Source organism: Pseudoliparis swirei, chromosome 24 (genome assembly GCF_029220125.1).
Source record: "Pseudoliparis swirei isolate HS2019 ecotype Mariana Trench chromosome 24, NWPU_hadal_v1, whole genome shotgun sequence".
NCBI lineage: Eukaryota > Metazoa > Chordata > Actinopteri > Perciformes > Liparidae > Pseudoliparis > Pseudoliparis swirei.
The window spans coordinates 16,905,089-16,928,210 of record NC_079411.1 but is presented as its reverse complement, the minus strand read 5'-3'; the positions used below and the strand labels follow the sequence as shown (position 1 = coordinate 16,928,210).

Sequence of the window (23,122 nt, the reverse complement as noted above, 5' to 3'; positions counted from 1 at the left end):
GTTTCTGACTGTAATGACGACTGTACATAACAACATTAGCATGTTGGTGTTCAGGACTGCGCGTCTGCCTGTGCGGCTGTCAGACAGAGACGCTGTCACATGTTTGGCACGTGTAAATCTGCGGAAGTAAGGGTGCGCATAAACCCATGGGGGATGAGTGAAGTGGAAGAGTGTGTTTTAAAATACTCTGTATGCATGCGTGTGTGTGTGTGTGTGTGTGTAAATGGGATTTTAAAAAAGTGTCACAACTCTAATTTGATTTGAATAAAATGTTGAGGGAAGGTTCTTCATGCTGACCACATCAGACATGATGTAGAACGGGGCAGTGGGTAAAAAACAAAACAGCGACTCACAAGCGCTAGCGCAGGGTACCGTATCTTCACGGTCTCATTAAAATGAAAACCAGTCAACAGATGAAGGGAAAAAAAAAATAGAAAATGTAATTATTTACACGATGTTTAAAACTTGGTTTTTAACTTTCTATGATCGTTTGTGATCCGAACAATACCAAATAAAAAACCGAGACTATTGAATGTGTGCGTTGGCTTTTTTTGTTGCAATGTCTGTCTTTTCCAAATCAGGAATGCTAAATGTGTTACCAGATGGAACCAGTGGCCCCCAGAAACCTAACTGTCCCCACACCTAAGAAACCATCGGCGTGTTGTTGAAGGGGTCTCGTTAAAAAGTGTGACGGCGATCTCACAGTCGATTCTTTTATTGCTCGAGTGACCACACAGACGAGCGTCATTAGGGTTGTGATCATAATGCCTATGAAAGAATGTTCGAAAGATCTTACACAAGCTCCAAAGAGGTCAGGTCATGCGCTCAGTAGCTATTTAAGCCACGAGGAGGGAGTGGGCCGACTCTTGGGGGGCTACAGTTCTGCAGAAAGAGAGGAGCAGCATGCACAGTCAGAGGTAGGGGACGCATACTACACTGGGGCTTTTGTTTTTTCACATAATTAACTGTATAATGCAATAAGTGTTAAAAACCTAACAGTGTGAACGATTGCTTCTGCAACATTTACAAACTGAAAGTAAATATGGGACTAATTTACAACTAAGCTGTTGGCAAAAGTTGTAAGGATCTCTGCCAAGGAGCAACATGTAAAACACTTGTATTTCTTTAATTGGTAACTTAACTTCAGTAGCTGTTATCACTGTTTGCTTGAGAGAAAAATAATTGCATTCGCCAAAACCTTGACTCAGTCCATTCATTCATTCCTTATCAAAAAGCCTAAAAAGACAAGAACATATAATTGCAAAAAAAAGAAAGAAATAGAAGAAAATCGTTGCTGGCTGTCTGTTGTTGAAAGCATTTCTGAACTTGTAAGAGTCGAGAGCTAATGACTCTGAATTATGAATAAGGACTCGCACTGTCTGCAGGGGGGTGTAAGAAGTGAAGTTTTGGAATAATGTTCAGAAAATTGTCTTTAACAAGAGAACACAGAGCAGTTCTGACTCTGTGTGATGGAATCGGCTCTGGCCGCCGTGCGGCCCGAGATAAGTGGTTTAGAAAAAGATGGCTGGATGTAAAACAAAAGTGTCTCCTCCATCTTTGCGTTTCTCAAATTCCTAACCTACTTTATCCTCACTTCATTCTCCCCATCTCCCTCACCTGGTGCACCCCCTCCTCTCCTCTGGATGTTTTGGGGGAGCAGCATGTGGAGAGCGGCTCTTCTGCTGGCGACCTTGTGCGTCACCCTAACGCTGGCCCAGTTCCCCCGGGAGTGCGTCACCCCCGTGGGCCTGCAGAGCGGCCAGTGCTGCCCATCCCCCGCTGGGGTGGTGGTGGGGGACGAGTGTGGCTCCGACACGGGCCGGGGGCAGTGTGTGGCCATCGCGGCAGACAACCGGCGCCACGGGCCCCAGTACCCTTACGCCGGGCGCGACGACCGAGAGAGGTGGCCGCTGAGATTTTTCAACCGCACCTGCCAGTGCAACAGGAATTTCAGTGGCTATAACTGCGGGCAGTGTCGACACGGGCTGACTGGACCAGACTGTGATCAGAGGATCTCTGTGGGTAAGAGGATGGAGGTCTGGGTCTCGAAAGATGTATAGGGGAATATGGCGAAGCATTTTTCTGTTCGAAGTAAAGCAGTGTGTTCATTTCTAATAGCATTCTTCTCTCATCCTCTCTTCCCTCGTTCCTCCCACACCTTGAAAACCCCTTATTCTCTCTCTCTCTCTTTCTCTCCCTTTCCCTCTCCCTCTCTCTCCCTGCCCTCCTGTCTCCCTCCTCCCCCTTAACCTCCCTCCAGTCAGGAGGAATATCATGCAGATGAGCACAGCAGAGAAGAAGGCGTTTGTGAACGCTTTGGACCGAGCTAAGTGGACGGTCCACCCCGATCTGGTTGTCTGCACACGCCGGTACAACACACACACACACACACACACACATTTATGGTAATTGAGAAGGAGATTGATCGCTATTCAGCCTGTCTTTGTATGACAGCCGAGCTTCGCCCAAAGACCTTCAGGCTCAGTGTAGCTAAGTTTGGCAGTTGAAAGCCCCAGTAATACAGCTATAGGCGGCCCCATGCTGTGTTTTAAAAGTTATCAGGGAATTCAGGAAATTTCTCTGGGCAGCTTTCTGCCTAAGCAGCAGGTGGAAGTGCAAATGATCAATTTGGGCTGCAGTAAAAGGGTTTATAATCTTCTAAGTAGCACAGCTCCTTAAAAAAAAATTCTCACACGCATACTTAACAATTGTGTTTTTTTTTGGCTTTGAAAAGCAAGAAGATAAACAAGGCTATTTTAAAGTGGCGTGTCGGGGAATTTAAAAAAAGAAAGAAGAAGAAACACAAGGTGTAATTTATCCCGCTGCTCCTCTCATCTGTAGGTACCAGGAGGTGTTTGGGCCCGATGGCAACACCCCGCAGTTTGAGAACATCACCATTTACAACTACTTTGTCTGGAGCCACTATTACTCTGTCAGTAAAACATACTTGGGGGCGGGCCAGAGCAGCTTCGGAGGCGTCGACTTCTCCCACGAGGGCCCAGGTTTTGTCACCTGGCACCGATTTCATCTGCTGCAACTGGAGCGAGACATGCAGGTGAGAATAGAGACGGGGTGGGTGAGATGAAGGGTGGAAGGGGAATAAGGAAAATGAGGATAGAGAGGTGGATTTTTCGGCTGATGGAGTGATGGAGGAAGTGGGGGTGGGATGATGAGGGGAGGACGGAATGAGTGGGAGGATTTGAAGAGATGGAGACGGAGCGGAAATCCATCCTGCAGGAGAAAGGGGGGAAAAGAGGGAGGAGGGCAGATGGAGGTAAATGGGATGTATACCAAAGGTGGAACATTGTAAGAAAATGAGAGAATTAGTGGGAAATAATGTAGGATTGAAAATTCAAAGATGGTGGCATACAATAATGGGAGGAGGTGATTTAATGGCATTGTTTAATGAATAATTATGGAATTTAACTTTTTCTTACACATGTGTTGATTGATCCATCCGTGAATATCTCTGCAGGACATGCTAGGCAACCCAACCTTCGCCCTGCCTTACTGGAACTTTGCCATCGGAGGCAGCGAGTGCGACATCTGCACCGACGAGCTGCTCGGAGCCAGGAGCTCCTTCGACATCAGCTCCATCAGCTCCAACTCCGTGTTCTCCCACTGGAGGATCATCTGTGAGAGCGTGGAAGACTACGACTCTTTGGGCACCGTGTGCAACAGTAAGGACCGCTGCAGTAACGCACACTGTACCAACACGCTCTCACAACAACTCATCACCTACTGACACTTTGTCAGATGGAAACTCAGTCAAACGTTAGCTTAGTAAAACGTAAACTAAGTACATAGCCTCAAATAAAATGTAAACTAAGTACGTAAACTCAAGTAAAACATAAACTAAGTAAAACATGAACAAACTATGTAAACTAAGTAAAATGTATACAAACTAAGTAAACCGAGTAAAATGTAAACTAAGTAAGTAGACTGAGTAAAACGTGAACTATAAGTAAAATGTAAACAAACTATGTAAACTAAGTAAAATGTAAACTAAGTATAAAAACTAAGTACGTATACTAAGTATGTAAACTCAGTAAAATGTAAACTAAGTAAAATGTAAACTAAGTACGTAAACTATGTAAAATAAAATGTAGTCAAACTTAAGCTAAGTACTTAAACTAAGTAAAACGTAAACTAAGTATAAAAACTAAGTACGTAAACTAAGTACGTAAACTCAGTAAAATGTAAACTAAATAAAACGTGAACTAAGTAAAATGTAAAACGTAAACTCAGTACTTAAAATAAAATAAAACTTAGTAAAGCTTAAACTAAATACTTAAGCTAAGTCAAACTAAGTCTAAAAACTAAGTACGTAAACCAAGAAAAATGTAAACTAGTATGTGAAAAACTCAAGCAACGTAACATAAGTATGGAAAACACATAACAAACATCACAAACAAATCTTCAAAATAACTCAACCTCATTTTGGGACTTAAACTCCAGCTTCCTCCCCCGCCCTGTGTGAGGGGTTTCCATCACTCTCCCGGACACGGCTTGGCTTTACGTAGATGCTAAAGGGTGCCTTGTGTGTCCAGCAAGGGCCGCGACAGAGCACCTGTATTCGGCTGCTGCACCACACCGTGGTGTGTTGACACACAGCTGCATCAGAAAAGAGGACAAAGTAGCTCGTAAAAAGCGCATGTAGAACACAAGCTGCTATAAATAATACCTCCCTGCTGTTGGGCCGCATTCTATATCGCTCTGCACTACCACCGTTTGTCTGAGACGAGTCGATTTGTTGAGCAACTTCTTCGGAGTTGCCGTGTGCATCCACACAGCACTCCATCTTAAAATACTTGGACTTGAAAGCCGTCTCCTCACTGGGCCTTATTTCTCTATTGCAGTTTTCCCCATTGTTAATTTCCCTTAGGCTGAGCGGTTTAGACCAGAATAGGGCAACTCTGTGGAACGCTGTAAGCTTGACTTTACGTGATCAGATTTGCGGGGATTGGATCTCATTCCACACTGGCACCAGATTACAACCCTAAATCACGACTTTTCCCACATCTAATCCATACAAAGTTTTTTTTTTCCTGGAATAATGGAAGAATGTCCAAAGCGCAGATCTCTTTTACAAACACATTAAAGGAGGTTCCTTTTGAACAAATGCATACGTAACAGAAGGGAATTTGACAACAGGTAGAACACGTGAACGGCCAACGTGTGACCTGGTATTTTATGCATCAACAAGCAACATCTTCCCTAATGGGTTGGGGGGGGGGGGGGCTCATTTGTGTATGTGCTCGTTGAAGACAGGAATCTAGCAGTCTACGGGTTCCTTTGATCTGAGGGAATAATCTTCAAACAGACAGACAGTTATGTAGCTCTGTTTGAGTGTGTGTATGCAAGCGCGTGTGTGTGTCTGTCTGTGTGTGTGTGCATGTGCATGTGTGGGAGAGAAAGTACAACAACAACAAAAAGGAAAAAAGAGATCATGCATGCTGGAAGGAAGAATCTTTATTTATTTTTTTCAGTCACGGGGGCTCCCAGTCACTACTGTTGACTTTTAGTGAATAATTTAAGCAGGAAAACTGCTGTCTTGTCATGTTTAAGACTGATAAACTAGTCTACTCTATAATTAGAAAGTAGTTAAAAACTGCAACATTTCTAATCATTTTTCTTTTCCATTTCTGTTGGGACCAATGGCCTGAATCTTAACTGCAATGCCCCACAAACCAACTACAGCTATCGCCTCGGCGTTGTTTCCCTCCGCCAACGAGTCATGTTGCAGTTTACATCCACGTCTGTCCAAAATGTCCCCACTTTATCGTCTTCTCTCATTGGACAACATGTGTTTCGTGAGGGCACAGTGACCTTTGGCCAAACTTGATTGCAAGTAGACGTTTGTATCAGATTCCCTCCAGGCGTCCCGGAGGTATTGCGCTCACAAGAACAGTCTTCTGTCTGTAACTACGCTGCACTAGAGCGTGATAATATACCTCTGACCTCGGGTTCTCTCCTTATCCCCAAGGCACAGAGACCAGCCCCATCAGGAGGAACCCAGCGGGCAACGTGGAACGCCCCATGGTGCAGCGGTTGCCGGAGCCCCAGGATGTGTTGGACTGTCTGGAGCTCAACGCCTTCGACACGCCACCGTACTACTCCACCTCCTCCGGGAGCTTCAGGAACACCATTGAAGGTGCACGGTTACGCACCGGGTTCAGGGTTAGAACATACTCCCATTACCCTGTGGAGGATAATCAGGCTGGATCTTCCAATCACATGGACACGCCGCTGGCTCCAACACAACATGTGTTGCTTTCTAATGTCGGGAAATCAGAGCTTGAATTTTCTGCTTTTTCTGTTTTTTTTCAAGGCTACAGCTCCCCCCAGGGGACGTACGACCCAGTGGTCCGCAGCCTCCACAACCTAGCCCACCTCTTCCTTAACGGGACCGGCGGACAGACTCACCTCTCGCCCAACGATCCCATCTTTGTCCTGCTGCACACGTTCACCGATGCGATCTTCGACGAGTGGCTCGGCAGACATCAACCAGGTACGTCAAGACTCAGCTGGATTCGGGGGGCCAACTCGGTAGAATATAGAGATGAGCCGATGTGTCCTCCTCCTGCAGGCGAAGTGGTGTACCCCGAGGAGAACGCTCCAATCGGGCACAACCGAAGATTCAACATGGTTCCCTTCTGGCCACCCGTCACCAACGCCGAGATGTTCGTCTCTGCCCCAGAAAACCTGGGATACTCCTATGAGGTCCAATGGCCAGGTGAATAGCGGCACATTCCTGCCTGCACAAATCCCCAATGACCCAATCATGACCTCCACTCACTCTCTTCACCCCACAGCACGTGCCTACACCCTGTCTGAGATCATCACCATAGCCATCGTAGCGGCTGTGCTGGTCGTGATGGTGGTGGGCGGCGTCATCGCCTGTGCCGTGCGCGTCCGCTCCGACCGCTCGGCCGAGGCCCTGGAGCCGCTGCTGGGAGAGACGTTCCGGCGCTACTCGGAAGACGACCGGAGGCTGGGCAAATCTCAGTCCGTTGTCTAAATCCACGCCTCTTCCCGAGAGGCCTTAACATTTGCACGCATTCGATTTTTCTTTACTTACTTCTTCTAATAAAGTCGAGCTGGTTTTGAACCCATCGTCTGTGTGTCTGTGACGCTGTATTTGGTATCAATTGTTGTCACAGTCCGCTGTTAGTGAGTAGTCCCACACACTATAGGAGACTATTTCTCCCCGATAGTGTCCCCTTTATCAGCTCCTAACTTATGTGTACTCATGCTGACAAAGTTCTTCTATCTCTAAGATGATGGCGACAGTCCTATTGGGTTGGATGTTGCTGCTCCATTCATTGTCTATTTAAAATGAGCCCATTTCCATGTGAATAATATGCCCTGGTGTACGGTATGAAGAGACTACAGACGGGTCTTAATATAGAGGCCTGTACTGCAGGCGCAGATGTGCTTGTCTGAGGCCTGAAGGCTCACCAGCAAACCACTTAGATGTAATGTTGCTTCTCAGCAATGAGTCAGATCGAATCCTTGCAAATGTCTTCATGTCTTCATAGAAGCACACACACACACACACAAGCGCACACACACTCACACACACACTGCCCTCATGTGGACGTAACACATTACTGATGCAGTATGAGTCATGTGCTTGAAACATTTTATGTCTTTAGCCTCTGATCAAGAAACAATAAATATATATATTTTTTATAATTCGTGAAAACAGCTATAGCACATAGGTATCAGCACTTTCATCCTCATAAAGTCCTTCGATAGAAGACAGACATGTCGTTTGGAAAGTGCTCTGTCTTACAGTCTGGAGATTTTCCCGCCGAAAAATGTTGCTATAATAGAGTTTAGCATCAGGGGGTGTTGGGATATGTAGTGTCTACGTTCAGTCACGAACAGAATCAAAATGAATTCATGAGGAAAGAACGGTTTTCAAAGGCTCTGTAACCCGATGATGAGGCTCCACCGCTATAACTGCGACGAGGCGTCTCGTTATCTCTTGCTTCGGGGCTACGCCAGCCAATAAGACGGCGTGACACGAGCGCCCCATGCTTCTCTGCCCCAAATGCCAGTGCAGCTTCTTTGCTTGTGACAGCCCAAGACTTATAACTGCAATGTGCTGGAGGTCGTGTAGACCTGCAGAATGTTTTTTTTTGGAGACTCAGCACAGGACTGAACTGCTTAGGAATGGCATGTTTTGCAGTGCATGCTGGTATCTTGAAATATAATCTCATGGGAATGTGGACAAATATGAAGATTATTTTTTTATTTTTGGGGATGTTTGGGGGTGAATCCACCATCAGTTGGCTTGTTCTCTCACTCTCCACCAGCAGGTTACACTGACAGAAAAAAAGACAATGCTGTGGATTCATCCATATGGGAAGATGGGAGAGTCTCACACACACGGAACACAAATTTGCCCAGAAAGAGAGAGAGAGGGGGTGGGGGCGTCATTAGCGCCTTTCATGACTGGTGTGTGCTCTCTCGTGAAAGTCCTCGAGCTGCAGAAGAGAAGAGGAATGCATGACAGATTAGCAGCCTCAGTGCAGAGGCCCAACCGTAGGATACGATGGAGAAGAGGGTGAGAAGAAAAAAAGGTCCCGTTGTTAGTGGCCTGCTGGTGTACTCTTCATAAATGTTTGAGGGAAAAGGGAATTTGAGCTGTCTGTAAAAAGAGAAATGCAAAAACCCACAACAGCAGATCACTTTTCTTGCAGAATGAAAGGGAAAAACAGGGAGACTTCCATGCATCTGGCCCCCTGTGACTCGCACAAGGGTTGTATTAAAATCAAATGAAGCTCATATTATAAAGAAAGTACGAAAAAAACTGAATTAAAATAGAAAAGCATATCTAGATTTGGTTTTGGATTCCAAGTTAAAAAAGTATTTTTTTCACGAATAAAGAAACCATAATTTTGTGGGAAACATTCTGGTTAGATGCACAAAAAGCATTTTATTCATCTTATAAGCCTCTTCACGCCAGCCTCCAGGCAACGTCATTGTTCATCTGGAGGAGGATAAACCAGACCGCGATGGCGGGTTTTCAATAAAGCTTACAATGTGAACAGATGGCTTTGATTAATGCGCAGGCTCCAGACAGGATCTCCCTCGATGCCTCATATTTCCTAAATGAGACATTTGTGTGCAAATGTCTTGTTTGTCAGGTTGTTAACGGTAAGTCCGGTAATTAAAGTATAAATGCTGTGCATTTTTAGGAATACGAAAAACAGGTCTCCATTGTCCTACTTTAGTCTCAAACTAACTCTGGAAAGTAACTAAATACATGAATTCAAATACTGTGCTAAAGTGCAGTTTTGAAGTACATGTACATGAGTATTACCACTTTCTGCCGGTTTCTATAAAAACCTTTTGTTTTTTTCTCCACTATATTGATACCTTTTGCTTATTGAGACTAATGATACAAAATGTCATCAACAAATGAACCATGATGAATTCACAAGCAGCAGGATATAGAGTTAGTGAAATCAGCCCCACATGTAGCAGCGACAATATTAAAGTGATGAACACATTAATTAATGTAAAAAGACAGTATTCTGAAATTACTTTTACCTCCGGCACTTTATTAAGTGTTTTGTGTTGTGTCTACTCTGTCACACACACACTAAAGCCGAGTGACCTTGAATATGCGCTCATGTTTGACAAAGAGAGAGCGAGAGAGAGAGAGACAAAAAGCATAACTGCGACAATAAAAAAAGACCCCATGGCAACAATTCAGCTCGCCTGCTTTTGGAAATAAAAAAGTAAGATTTCTGCGCCTCTCCTTAAAGAAACGTAACCGCGGGCACAGACGTCCTCATTAGAACGCTCAGGAGTCTCAGATCATAGACTTCTTCAATGGGTTGAGGATTCAAACACGTGATATCACAAGCTTCTCTCACTCAAGTGCCTCTGCATCATCACACATACACACACACACACACACACACACACACACATCAGGGAAGGAAGTGAGCAGATCAACAGAAGAAGAACAAAATGTCTGCATACAAAACTCTAAACAAATGACCATTTAATGAGATCACTCGCAGAACAGTCAATAAACACAATGTGACACAACCCCCCCCCCCCCTACCCTCAGCAGTGACTCTGGGGGCTAATGACATGAATGAAACTCAATAAATGATCAATGTTGAGAAAGCATGATTATCTCAGTACAAATGCATCCATATAAAACAGGGACGAGGCTTTCCTAAATCCACGAGAGTAAAAGACATCATGAATGCGGTGAATAGATATGAGAGAACATCGCAGGGTGAGCTTGAAAGACATGAAGAAGAACACGGACGACTCAAGGAACCGCGACACGGAGAGCGACCCGGAAGAGAAACAGACTTCCGGAGCACCCGGCAGCTCGTTGCCACGCAACAGATTGGCAGAAGCACTTGGCAAGAACAACAGAAGGACAGCAGATGTACGTGTGACCCTCCGGACGCACAGGTCGGCAGAGGTCAGTTATTTATTCACGAGAATGCTGTAAATTATATCAGTGTTTCCCCTACCATTATAACAGGGTGGCGGCCCGCTCGCCGTGGGTCCCTTTCCTATCGTTAAGGAGTTAAGCTTCGGGCACCAACATGGCTAGCAGCACTAGTCCCGCCCCCCTGAAGCTGTAAACCTAGGGGAAACACTGTATATGATATTAATGCGAGCTTATATTATAAATACCTTGAACTGGATCACTAGGACTCAATATATAAGCAGCAGTTGGCTTATTTAATAGTTGCCTCTGGTGCTTTTAGCATTCTATGCTTTAAATATTCTGCTGGTATTAATACAGAGATATTTTCATGATTGGGATATGAATCCATATCCATATAACATAAACAAATTACTCCTAAATAACACCTCCACGGTGCATGTTAACACACCCAGTTAGAGGTTCCCCCGACTATCTTCAGATGAACAATATCTACTCTTCTTGTGATTTTGCAAACAAATGTATATCACGTCATCACGTCTTCAACGGCAAGGCGGCGACGTTGTTTTCGTCGAGGCTACTTCGCGGAAAACGCAGTGGGCTCGCAGGCACACAAACGGGGTGTGTGTGTGTGTGTGTGGAGAGGGGGGTGGGTTCTCAAGAGAACACTGTCAGCACCACGGACCCCCTGGTCTTCTTGAGGATGTCAACGGCCTCGGCGTGGGTCACGCCCTCCAGGCAGTGTCCGTTTACGGCGATGATCTGGTCCCCGCGCTTCAGCCGGCCGTCCTCCACGGCCGCTCCCTGCAGGACGTAAAGGGAGGGTCAGGGGATTAAATTATGTTAAACATATCATATATATTATATAACATAGATATTTAAAATGATTTATTACTGGATGATGTTATGAAACCAAAAGCATTATTATCTATTCCAGCCAACTGAGGAGAAAACAATCCTGATCTTTATCTCTAAGTTACAGCATATCTACTTCAGCTGGTGAAAACCCTTAAAGGCACAGTACACCCACAAAATGAAACATAGATATTGTTCTTCTTCCCTGTAGTGCTATTCAGCAGGCTAGCTTGTTTCGGTGTGAGATGCAGATAGTTTTGGAGATATCGGGACTAAGTGGCACTCGTCTTGTGGTGTTCGCATTGGGCCGAAAAACAACATTTGGAAAAGCTCAACAGCAATGTCTCTCCAAACCAAATATGTGAAAAATATGTACTTTTGATTTTGGAGTGAATTGTCTCTTTAATTGTGGATTCCAATGGTCTCTGACTGCACATGGCACACGGACACTTCTCCAGTTCAACAGGACACCACGCTGCGCCAGGATTAGAGCTCCGTATCGGGAACCCCCATGAAAGATATCTGATATGGGGGACGTCCTCTCACCTTGTTGAACACCGTTTTGATGTAGATCGGCAGGTCCCCGTGAGGGCTGCTGAACCCCCCCACGATGCTGAAGCCCAGGCCTGAGGAGCCCCTCCCCAGAGTGACGGTCTTATACGTGCGAGCACTGCGGGAATTGAAAGGAGTGAAACAACGGAGGGGTGCTGCTGAGCACGGAAATATTCTCTGTGTGAAAGTAGAAGTGTCTCAAGAGAGGGAGATTTCTCATGTACTCTATATGATATGGATACATGTGATGAATGAAAACTGAAGTGTGATATGCAATAACAGAGTTGTAAAACCTTCTTAAATAAGAAAACAATTAGGGTCACAATAAATTACATTTGGGTCACTAATAATTTCCTTGATTAGAATGTCAGTTACAAGAATCTGAATCATAACAGTACTATTAAATATGTGTCTTTTTTTAATTAAGCTGCCAAAAAAAACAACCCAGAAGCAGTTCAGTGTTTGTTGTTGTGACATTTCGGATGTTGTTTTTAACTTTTGTCGTTTAGTTTGAAGTCTTTTCTTCAACTTTAATGAGTCTTGTTTGGCCAGGACTTAAAAAGTACAAAATAATCAGAAATAAAATTCAAGCTGCAAGAAACAATGAACAGGCGTTTGGCGAGGACACCGGTTGACGAGTCGAGGAATTGCACATTTTGTACAAACTTGTCTTGAATGTCTGGTGCTGAAGAACACACAATAATTATATGCCGTGACAAGTTTGGGGAAGATGGAGTTTGAAACAGTATCTGTAAAATACAGGGAAAAAAACAAAATTATAGAGCTAGCTATGCCAGCGGGAAGCTGTCAGGGGAGGCGACTCACCAGAGGTGGTTGTGCAAGCTGCTCGGTTGTCCTGACGATGGCGCGCGTACATCGTTGTGGTCCTTTGTGCTGCACCCACCAGAACCGGCTGCCACCTAGACACACACACACACACACACACACACACACAAACACAAACATTCTGACACTATCACTACCTGATATCCTGCTGCTGTATTATCACAGTCCTATAGTGTTAATATAAAATAATAATAAATTCGTAATTTGTGATATTGGGCTGTATGAAATAAACTGAATTGAATTGAATTGATTTAACATGAAGACAAAATCATTGTCAGGTTTACAAATTACAGTATCGCGCTCACATGTAAAACACTGAGAACGAGGGGACGACTGGAACCATTTTCATTCCTGTTTTCATGCACGTTATTATGTCTGGGTGAGTTTATTATTTAAAAAAAAGTAATAATAGCCGAGAAGGAGCAGGGTATTGTTCACTGAGGGGGAGGGGGAAGAACTTGCTGACATTATTGCAACGTAGTGCCTCACACAGGCTTTCTATATTCACGAGCGCGTGTCCCGGCGTGACGTCACCTGCAGACGGAGGGCTCCCGTGGCGCTCTGCAGCAGGACGCCAGCTTGGACCGCAGTCATTCCCTCCATGGACACATCGTTGACACTGAGGATCCTGTCTCCTGCCTGACTGACACACACACACACACACACTTGTACTTCTACAGGATACTTAAAACTGTCTTTTTATGTTTTTAAAAAGCCCTTTGGGTGGATGTACTTCATGTATTTCAAATGTTTTATAGTCTACTACACATGTTGTGTTTGTACAGTACTTTTAAGATGTATTTCAAGCCCTATAGACTTCATCGGTTATGGTATAACATTTTAAAATCCTGACAAAGACACCGTTAGTGAAACACTGCTCCTTTTCTTCATAAATCTGGATTATAAAAATACATAACACAAATTACAGTCACAGTTCAAATTTGTACCGTCAAATCAAGTTATTACACTTGAATGAATTGTTTACCCAATAGTGAGGACAGTGTTTCTTTTGTCCACATAGGCACACAGACGTCGCTACTCCCCACCTGTAATTGGTGCGTTTTGCTAGCCAGTCCATCGGTATCCATGGTAGCAATAAAAAGAGGCACGTTGTCATGGGGACTGCCCGCTCCTCCTGCTACACTGATGCCCAGGGAGTCACACGGCCCCTGTGGCGATACCGCACACACACACACACACACACACACACACACACACACACACACACACACACACACACACACACACACACACACACACACAATAGACACCCTGTTAGACAATACCGATGTCAGTCTGCACATCAGATAAACACCTAATGTTACATAACTCTGGTCACCAGACAGGTTTAGTCTATATATACACTAATACCTGTATTGATATATATATATATATATATATATATATATGCATACATACACATTCATATATAGGCATACATACTAATAAAAAAAGTATATTGATTATTTGTTCACACCTTACTTTTTGTATTATGACTTGTTTGGCGTCAGGATAATCTTGAATTGCTGTGGGAGGAGAAAGAGATCAGCTTAAAGATGTTAACTGTATTATTTCCACGTAAATATATATGTCCTACTCCACTCTATTTGCTTTGTGGACAGAAGGGCGACTCACAGTGGCTCCCTGTCTTGTTATATGTCTCCCTCTGGTGGCCGAGCGAAGCATCGCATCCGCTTGAGTGGGTCAGAGTGGAGCAGTCGGAGTCTTCGCTCTGGATAAAACACAATTTAAAGTACTCCTAGGTTCACAAAGTGCTGTTGTTAACATCGTGCAAAGGAGTAGTCGTTGACAACATTGAGTTACTGAGCTGGATTCTCAATACAAATTCATTTCTGACATTTCTCCATCTGTTCTTTGATGGCCTGTCGTGGAGTAGAAACCGACAGCGTACCTGGTTCTGCTGTGAGTACTGCAGCCCATCTTTAAAACGAGCCACCTCCAGCTGGACCGCTCCGCTGCAACCCTGAGAGCAAAGTCACAGATTAGATCTCACATCAGATGATGAATCTGATTTGAAACAACAACAACTGACTAATGAATAACCGTGGACTTAGGTTGTGTGTGAGCGTGAGAGCCGACCCAACCTGCAGAAGCTTGTGTGCATGCTCCTGCGATGCCGCGCGGACATCCTCCCCGTTGATTGACAGAATCTGGTCGCCGAGCAACAACCTGCCATCCGAATCCGCTACGCCTCCTCTGATGAGATCTGACACAAAGATGCCCGTGTCATTACTGTTGGGAGAAAGCTGAGGTCAAAAGCTGTGTCTGCTCCACGCTGGCGGATCGCATCACGTGACCTGTGCTCCTTCAGTTTTGCATAATGTCACACTTGATTGTGTCCGTCACTTTTTTATTTTTTTATTTTTACAATAACAAACTGTGTTGCGACAGAGCCCCCGACCTCTAACAGGGGAAAGGACCTAGAAGATACTCAACTTCAGATATTTTTTTTTAGAAAAGTAAATAATACCAACCGATTACTCCAGCGAAACGAAAAATAAATTGTAAATATGAATTTTCTACTTTGTAGTCATATGGCTTCTGCATAAGGTTTTTAGTAACTTAATTCTGTAGGTTATTTAGTGCTGTCCGTCCTCCTCAGTTGCTCTCGCTGAGGCACATTTGAGATTTGTGATATTGGGCTGCATAAATAAAATTGACTTGACAGAAAGTACTTTTGCATCTGGAGGATGATGCATTAAACATGCAAAATGTAGGTTTATAGCTGGAGAAACCACGGCAGACCTGATTGGCTTGCTTTGCCCGTTTACGAAGCTTTATACAAAACAAGTACAGATTAGCTTTAAAGCCATATATCGTGATTAATAGCTTTCTTTTAATATCGGAGGATGATTCTGCAAATGCATGGCCTACTTTTTTTCTCACCAATTACTCATTTTTACAAGGCGCAAGGTTACGCTGCTCGTTGAGGTCGTCATCAACCCCCTTCGTTGGATTGTCTTACGGTTGCCGTGCACGTTCTCTGGGACTCTTTTCGTCTGGCTTTAGGTGGCTATAGATAACATCCACGATGTAATTTGACCCACAGTGCAGTCAAAAATGACCAGAAGATACAAACATGTCACTTCATCAACCACATTGTGAAAGTACCTCTTCCCCACAGTGGCGAACCCAGGCACCTCCCCAGGGCGTGGCCTCAGCTCCAGGCTGAAGACGTCCCACAGGTCCTCCTCCCTGTAGGCCTCCTGGTGCCTGAAGACGCGCATGCGAACACGCTGGGTGGTGAGCCGCAGCACGCCGATGGCCTCGTCGTGGGTGGCCTGCCGCAGGTCGATGCCGTTGACCTGGGGGGAGGTGAGAGAGACACATTGTCCTGTATGTCTCCATTTCTTGACTCTTCGTTGGCATTAGAAGGACAGCAGTTCGAAATTAGACGGCTGGATAACTTAGATATATTTACAGACGTGCTAACTAATGTGTCCTTACAAATAAATACATTGAACAACATTTACAATCTCTTATATTAGTGTGAGAAATCATAAATACGTGTCATTCACTGAAATAAACAGACAGACCTTGACTTTAATTTTGAACACGCGAATGAAATAATAAATTATTCAATTTGACTTCCATTTTATTGAGAGGCATTATGATGTATGATTTAACTGTATTGGAATACCGTCTAATCCAGACATGGGCAAACTACGGCCCGCGGGCCACATCCGGCCCGCTAGGCTTTTTAATCCGGCCGCTGAACTTGTCCAAATCGCGACTTTGTTTACTTCCGGTGTGCGTTGGCGCGGAAAGTACTCGTCACACAAAACCCTTCACCATGATTTGTCAATCCGTTTGTCTGTCAACATTTTGCGAAAAAAACAACCAATGAACACTCAGTAAATCACAAGGGACCCGCCCACCACACAGGTGACGCTCATTTAGAAACAGCCGCAGTGATTTTGCCGAGCAGCGCAGAGCCTGGAGCAGCTGCAGAGCCACGAGGAGGAACACGCAGCCAGAAGAGAGCCACTTGGACCGGGTAAGAGTCTTTACTAAACGTTACGTGTCACGGTGTCCGTAACTTGTGCGCGGTGCTGACTAGTCTTGTATTTTACAGAGAGGATTCACCAGCGCCTGCAGCGCAGCCTGCAGCTCCACCTGCCCGGCCAGTAGAGAGGTCTCGTGCCCCGGAGGACCACCAGCATGACACGATGACATGATGTTATTATAGTGAAGCCATATTGTAAATAGTCTGTCAATAGTTATATAATGTAGAATTTTTATTTTTTTTATGTACAATACATATTTATAAAAAAAAAAAATTAATGGTCATTTTTTATTTGCACACACCCCATGCAACTTTATCTGCAATATGAAGTCATTTCTCAGTCCCATCTTTATCATTTTGGTGAATGTGTCATTTTTACTAAAAAAACATTAATACAAAATTTGGTTTTCCTCATTTATTCAATTCAGTTTATTTGTAGAGCCCAATTTCACAAATTACAAAATTGTCTCCGAGTGCTTTACAATCTGTGCATATAGACATCCCTGACCTTTGACCTCACATCGGATCAGGAACAACAGAGGAGGATCCCTCTCCAGGATGGACAGGTGCAATTACATGTATCTAGCATTGTATTCAGATATTTCACTGCTTTTGTGAACCTATGACCTTTGGTAAACCAATTTCAAACACCAAAACAGTTCGTCCACATGAGTAAAGGTGTGTTTTCAGAAGAGATATGAATAATTTAAAAAAATCGAACTTCAATTGTCAGCTTTAGGGTCATATTTTCTCGAGTAAAGCGCTGTCGGTTTGTTTGTGACGGGGTTCATACACATGCTGACCAGATGACGCCGCACATCGCCCTCAATTTAAAGACCCCTTTCTAGTTTCTGCTGCAGGCAGGATATTTAATACAGTCTATCTCTCAGGACAATCCGTCCATTATTTTGCGGGGTTTAAAACAATTAGAAATTATTGAGCTTGAGTATTTCGTTGGGTAATAATTTGTTTTGAATGTTGAAAGTGAGCATTGATCTCTTTCCAGTAAATGTTGATTACTTTAACTTTGCACCTTAAATTGAAATGTATAAAAAACAGACGCAATCTCCAGGTTTAATAAATTTCATTGCGTGTCCAAATGCTCCTGGCCCGGCCCCTCTGTCACATTTTAGAACCGAATGTGGCCCGCAGGTCAAAAAGTTTGCCCACCCCTGGTCTAATCCTAACACATTTTTGGATACCTCTAATATGTGGTCTCCAGCCTGCAGCCTCCCATCTCTCTGTGCTGCTCCAGCATCGTTTACTTCATGGATTATTACTGCCCCCTAGTGGAAGGAAACAGAAGATACCTATTAACGCAGTTAATCCAATTCAACTAAAGTGAATCAGAATTGATCTACGAAGTATTTTCACAGCATCACCACTTTCACTGACAATGCCTGTGCAGATGCTTTGTATTGTTAAAAAAACACGCACAGACCTCTAATGTCTCACAATTTATGATTATTAAGTTTCCGTTATAATATTCTGATGGATTGTGCGTTAAATTAAAAGCGGATGTCCATTATGAATTGGCCGCCCTCACAAGCAGGGTGTCACATCCTCCGACGATGCTGAGGCCCAGGCCTACATTTCCTTTGCAAAACTCGATGGTGGTCTCCCCGCCGGCCACAACTGGACCAATTAGGGGGTCGGACGTCGTGGGAGCCGACCCGAGCCAATCAGACGGCCCGGTGAGAGAGGTCCGTGTGGCATTGAGCGATGGGGGAGTTGAGGGGACGAGGAGAGAGAGGGGACGGGAAAGACGTGGGGAGGAAGAGGAGGAGGAGGGACTGTTGGAGCGGCTGACGGAGAGATTGACGGTGACCTGCTGTTCCTGAACCTGAGTGGACACCTGGATGCAGAGAAGACAGGTGAGTCATACATCGTTAAATCAGCTTGAAATTGTCTGTGTGTGTGTGTGTGTGTGTGTGTATGTGTGTAAGTGACTGTACCTTGGTCACGGACAGGCCTGCCACAGGTTCATGCCCCACTGCTATGATTCTGTCTCCGAGCTGTTTCCTGCCATCCTGCTGCCGGACAGAAACAATGAAGGTACGTAAAAATAAAAATAAAGGTACGTGCAACAGAAGAATGGAGAAAAAGGGAGATTAAAAATCAAACATACCCTCTGGAAAGATATATGAATAACTGTTGCCCGGGGGCCCTACATGAAAGCCTATTAGAACATGACGACATCGCTTTAAAACACGGCAACCATCACCGCTCGGTTACTATGGTTTCGGTTTCGCCAGAAATACCTGGAGACCGGAGTCTCATCACCTCGTTATGTTAATGCACATTTATGGATCGTTTTTCTGATTGATTATTGAATGGCGAATTTACAGCCAGGACATTGAGGCATTGTGGCAAACAAAAAAGAAAGAAATCTGAAGAAATGATGTGATGAAGCCTCAGATGACACGACTCAAAAAAAGTATTATAGATTATGAAATAATTCGGAAATATATTTAGGTTGTGATAAAATCTAGTGGTGAATTGTGACAAATGACATGTACTCAACTACTTACACTTTGTTTTAGTACCTTATACATCAACTCAAGACAGCTTAGAGAGAAATATTGTACTTTTCACTCTTTTTTTGAAAGTAACAAAATATGATGCATTTTTAAAGATCAAATTAAAGTTATTTGAAATTGGCTCCTCTTTATCCAGCGAAAACATTTAAAGCGGATTCCACCTCAACACATTAGCAATAAAAATCCATTATTGTACCCTACATTTGAATATCCAGGTGGTCTACAGCAAGCTCTACTTTTACATTTTCACAAAAACTAAAGAAATGGGGTATTGAAAGATATTGCACTATGTATCGTATCGCATCGTGTAGCAATATATCACAATACGATAGGGTTAGGGTTATACGATATACGATACGTATCGTGAGGTGCTTGTCCTCACACAGCCCTAGTATGCAGGCGACATGAAGGAATAGTGTCATCACTGAGGATGATGAAGGCTGGTGATGTCACACCTTACTGGCTGGGTCCTTGGACTCCCCCGCTGCCAGGCAGAGGCCGAGACCTGTGTGATCCTGGAGGGAGGTTTAAAAAAAGAGAAGAGCAAAAAGCAGAGCAAATGATTGAACTTTAAAATCCTCTCCACAGCAGTGTGGCAGGTCAGTGTAATTCACTGGAGAAGGCATTGCACCTGAGGTGGGATGCGGTGCTGGAGGTCTCTGGCTAATCCCCCGCGCTGTGCTGCGTCCGTCCGGCAGTCGACCGCATCCTCGCTCCTCCCCGTCTGACCCAGATCCGCTTCATTTCTATCCAAATAACAACGTGTAGAGTTCAAGTTTGGTGGAGAAATGCAAATGCCACCCCTCAGGAAAAAGAAAAAGAAAATCCTTCTGCGCGCTTACCTGAGGAGGATGATCCTGACTCTAGACGGAGCGTTGCTGATGATGGTGGAGGCGTTTTGATGACTCCGGCCGTACAAGATCTGACCGTTGATCTGGAAGAAGAATCACACATCACTATTACGCAGCTGCTCTTCGTGTGAATCCCCCCCAGCACCCACGAGCCATAAAACCCACAGCTCTCTACTCACCCGCGCCTCCAGCCCACAACCCGCTCACCGGTGCTCTCAATCTTTACTACAACCCTTCTCAGCCTCCCTTAAAAACTCTCCCATCTCAACCCCCCCTCCATTTCCCACTCATTCTCCGTACCTCCAGCAGCTCGTCTCCGACCCGTATCCTCCCGTCCAGACCGGCAGGTCCCCGGGGCTCTATGTGCGCCACGTGGACGCTCATGCGGGCCCTGCAGCCGTCCTTGTTGCCCGAGAGGCCGATCCCCAGGCCGCGGGCCGCGGGGTCCTTCTCCAGCTCGATCATGTGGAGCTTCCCGGACAGGCTGCCGTAACGCTGGAGCATCTTTTCTAAAAGAAAAGAGAGGCGAGAGTTAGCGAGCAGGAACATCACTGACGCCGACACGTCACGTCTAAATAAAGGAGCGTGTGTGAGTGAGTGAGTGAAGACTTAACCTTACATTACAAAAAGCATGGTCACATAGACCACCTTAAACTGCCTGTGGCGTTTTAAACCTCAATGATTCCATATTTTTTGAGAAGGGCCACGTGTGTATCAGCATCACTTTCCTGCCAACAGTTTTCAAACCACTTCATTGGTTTGTAAAGATTCAGCAACATCGCCGACAGAAACAACAACATGCCAAACAAAGGCTGTGAAGGAGGTGATGCGGGCACGGCTTCCGCTTTCAGGATGTTCTCCAACAGACGAAGTGTACGCGACCTATTTGTTAAGAACCTTGAGGATACGCGCAGCGCATCGTGATGAGTCGGATGCTGCTTGTTTACAGGGAAAGTCCACAGAGCACTTTTAACGCGACAGGTGCATCACGCAAAAGCCAAGGCGGAGGGCAGGCTGGCGGAGGTGTGAGTGGCTCTGAATAGCAAGAGGACGCGCCGGCTACGACGTCCCTCGCTCGGTCCGGAATCGCATGAAACCCTGTTTCACACAAAGGACCTTGAAAACCAAATTGCGAACACCATCTTTCAAAAGCGTAAGACTCCTAACTCTAGTATTTTCTTTTCATTTGTAATTCTTTGTGTCGTCCCTCCAGGGGCCAGAGGGCGTCACGTGGCCTTCACTGCGGGAAAGTGCCCCCCCGGCACTGAGAACCGCCACACTGCTCTTAGGAAAGACCCCCGTGGTGAGTGTGACGTGTTTAATGACGCGGACTTACTCCTGCCGGTATCGCCCTCGCTATCAGCCGCCGCCGCCGCCGTGACCGGTGCCGCGACGCTCCTCCGATCCGTTCCGTCGGACGTCGACGAAGGCACCTTGGGAGAAGCTTTGCATTATTGAACAAGGCAGAGTTGGAGTTGCTTCGAAGGATTCCCTCTGGGCACGAGTTGGACGACCCCTGAGGCTCGTTTGGGTGGGTGGGGGAGGGGGGGAGGAAACAACTGACGAACAGGGTGAATTAATGAACACGGTGTTTAATGTCGGCTAAAAATAACATGAAAGATGACTGGAATCATGCATTATTTTGTAACCGATTTTACATGCGCATAGGAAGAGAACTTCAAAAGAACACAACGTCTATTTGGAGAGTTACGCATCTCCAGCAAAGGAGCAAAACAAAAGGGTTTAAAATAAGGAAGCTGAGAGAGACTTTGAACTGCACGCGTTCTATCTCCAAGTATGCACCGTATTGAGGTTTTCTTAATTTTTTTGGGGGGGGGAAGTTGGCTTAACGTGAGGCTGCTTCAAGATAAAACAGACACACACACACACACACACAGCAATGTACCAACCTTAAAGGGGGTGGGAGTGAAGTGGTTTGTAGGGGAGAGGGTAAGGAACAGACTGAGAGTCTCTGCTTCCTACGACCAGGAGGGGAAACACAGATATGGTTCCATACGCAGCACCAACAGAACATAATTTACCTCTCAAAAAGAAAACATCATTCCTTTGGGAGTACCATGTAGGTGTTAATGACTCATCATATATGTATATATATAAAGTGTGTCTATAACATCCTATCCAGCCATACAAAACCAAACATCAGTAACAGTGTGGGAACAGAAACTGAGGGAAAAGGATTTCACAGCTTGTCATCGTTCCAGTGAAATCTAAAGTCACGACATAAAAACAGATCTTTTTTTTTGTCGAGTTTTTGTTGGGCGGAGAACTTTCGACACACAATAAAACTTTCTTCGTAAATACTACATTTCATATGTGCGGAGATCAAAGTGTTACCTTGCCGCTGTGCGAGTTGGACTGGGCCGTCGGAGTGAGTCTCTCGTGCTTGGCGAGCGTCGGAGACTGTGGGCGAGGGAAACAAAGCGAGAGGGAAGGGGAGTGAGTGTCTGTACGGCCGGAGCAGATGTGCACGCCATTAGTGTGCTTTCAGACGGAGCGTACGCTTTGTGTCCAGAGGACTTCATACTGGAATGCAACACAACTCCCACGCACAACGCCGCTCGGAGCCAGAGACTCGGACTCAAATGCTGCGAGCGGTCTTAATATACCATATGTTCTGAGATGCAGTACCTGAGATCTGTGTTGTCCAGACTGGACCAGGAAGAGCACAGAGTCTCCAGCCCTGCGGATGGCCTCCACCGCCTGCTCGTGGCTGGCATCGCTTAGGTCCACGCCGCACACCTTGGACAGGTCAACACACACACACAGCAAATACTGTACAAAAAGACATTCGCACATAGATCCGGATGTGTCTTTTTGACGGGGAGTCCGTGGACCTTTAGCGGGTCAACAGGAGACACCACAGAGAAGTGATATGCATCCTCTGAACAATTTGATTCTGAGGAATTATCGGAGATGCAGTTCAGCGGCGTGTGTCCAGCTGTTCTAGTCGTTCTAACGACAATGAGGAAATGTCCACTGTGGAAACCAGCACCATCCT

The 23,122-nt window shown here is 45.2% G+C and overlaps 2 protein-coding genes and 1 long non-coding RNA gene across 14 annotated transcripts in view; 2 read left to right on the top strand and 1 right to left on the bottom strand.

The window, feature by feature from the left end:
• The first annotated feature begins 838 nt into the window (after positions 1-838).
• Positions 839-7,116, top strand: tyrp1b (tyrosinase-related protein 1b). Its single transcript, XM_056409304.1, has 9 exons — positions 839-917; positions 1,661-2,022; positions 2,261-2,369; positions 2,842-3,055; positions 3,476-3,680; positions 5,987-6,154; positions 6,332-6,511; positions 6,590-6,736; positions 6,816-7,116. The coding sequence occupies exons 1-9, from the start codon at positions 904-906 to the stop codon at positions 7,019-7,021; spliced, it is 1,605 nt and encodes a 534-aa protein (XP_056265279.1). The 5' UTR covers positions 839-903; the 3' UTR covers positions 7,022-7,116.
• A 2,438-nt stretch (positions 7,117-9,554) lies between these two features.
• Positions 9,555-23,122, bottom strand: part of si:dkey-92j12.5 (multiple PDZ domain protein) — a 41,937-nt gene continuing 28,369 nt past the window's right edge. For 3 of the 12 annotated variants that reach the window (XM_056409035.1, XM_056409036.1, XM_056409043.1), the window contains 21 exons: positions 22,753-22,863; positions 22,459-22,524; positions 22,014-22,082; positions 21,440-21,536; positions 20,404-20,612; positions 20,095-20,186; positions 19,884-19,998; positions 19,708-19,767; positions 18,668-18,745; positions 18,259-18,567; positions 17,915-17,998; positions 15,818-16,011; positions 14,791-14,938; positions 14,598-14,669; positions 14,321-14,444; positions 14,168-14,211; positions 13,732-13,854; positions 13,220-13,324; positions 12,665-12,759; positions 11,834-11,957; positions 9,555-11,236 (listed from right to left, as the gene is read on the bottom strand). In XM_056409035.1, coding sequence (XP_056265010.1) covers positions 11,090-11,236; positions 11,834-11,957; positions 12,665-12,759; positions 13,220-13,324; positions 13,732-13,854; positions 14,168-14,211; positions 14,321-14,444; positions 14,598-14,669; positions 14,791-14,938; positions 15,818-16,011; positions 17,915-17,998; positions 18,259-18,567; positions 18,668-18,745; positions 19,708-19,767; positions 19,884-19,998; positions 20,095-20,186; positions 20,404-20,612; positions 21,440-21,536; positions 22,014-22,082; positions 22,459-22,524; positions 22,753-22,863 — 2,466 coding nt within the window. In that variant the 3' untranslated portion in view covers positions 9,555-11,089. The other 9 variants (XM_056409038.1, XM_056409037.1, XM_056409040.1 and 6 more) reach the window with 9 other exon arrangements.
• LOC130189979 (uncharacterized) lies at positions 15,938-17,908 on the top strand. Its single transcript, XR_008830887.1, has 3 exons — positions 15,938-16,021; positions 16,592-16,703; positions 16,782-17,908. It is a non-coding gene; the product is annotated as an uncharacterized LOC130189979 (long non-coding RNA).

Excerpts from the sequence above, each read along its gene's own strand:
- tyrp1b (XM_056409304.1), top strand. Across the intron at positions 6,512-6,589 it reads GCTCGGCAGACATCAACCAG|GCGAAGTGGTGTACCCCGAG; the intron begins GTACGTCAAGAC and ends CTCCTCCTGCAG. Across the intron at positions 6,737-6,815 it reads CTATGAGGTCCAATGGCCAG|CACGTGCCTACACCCTGTCT; the intron begins GTGAATAGCGGC and ends TTCACCCCACAG.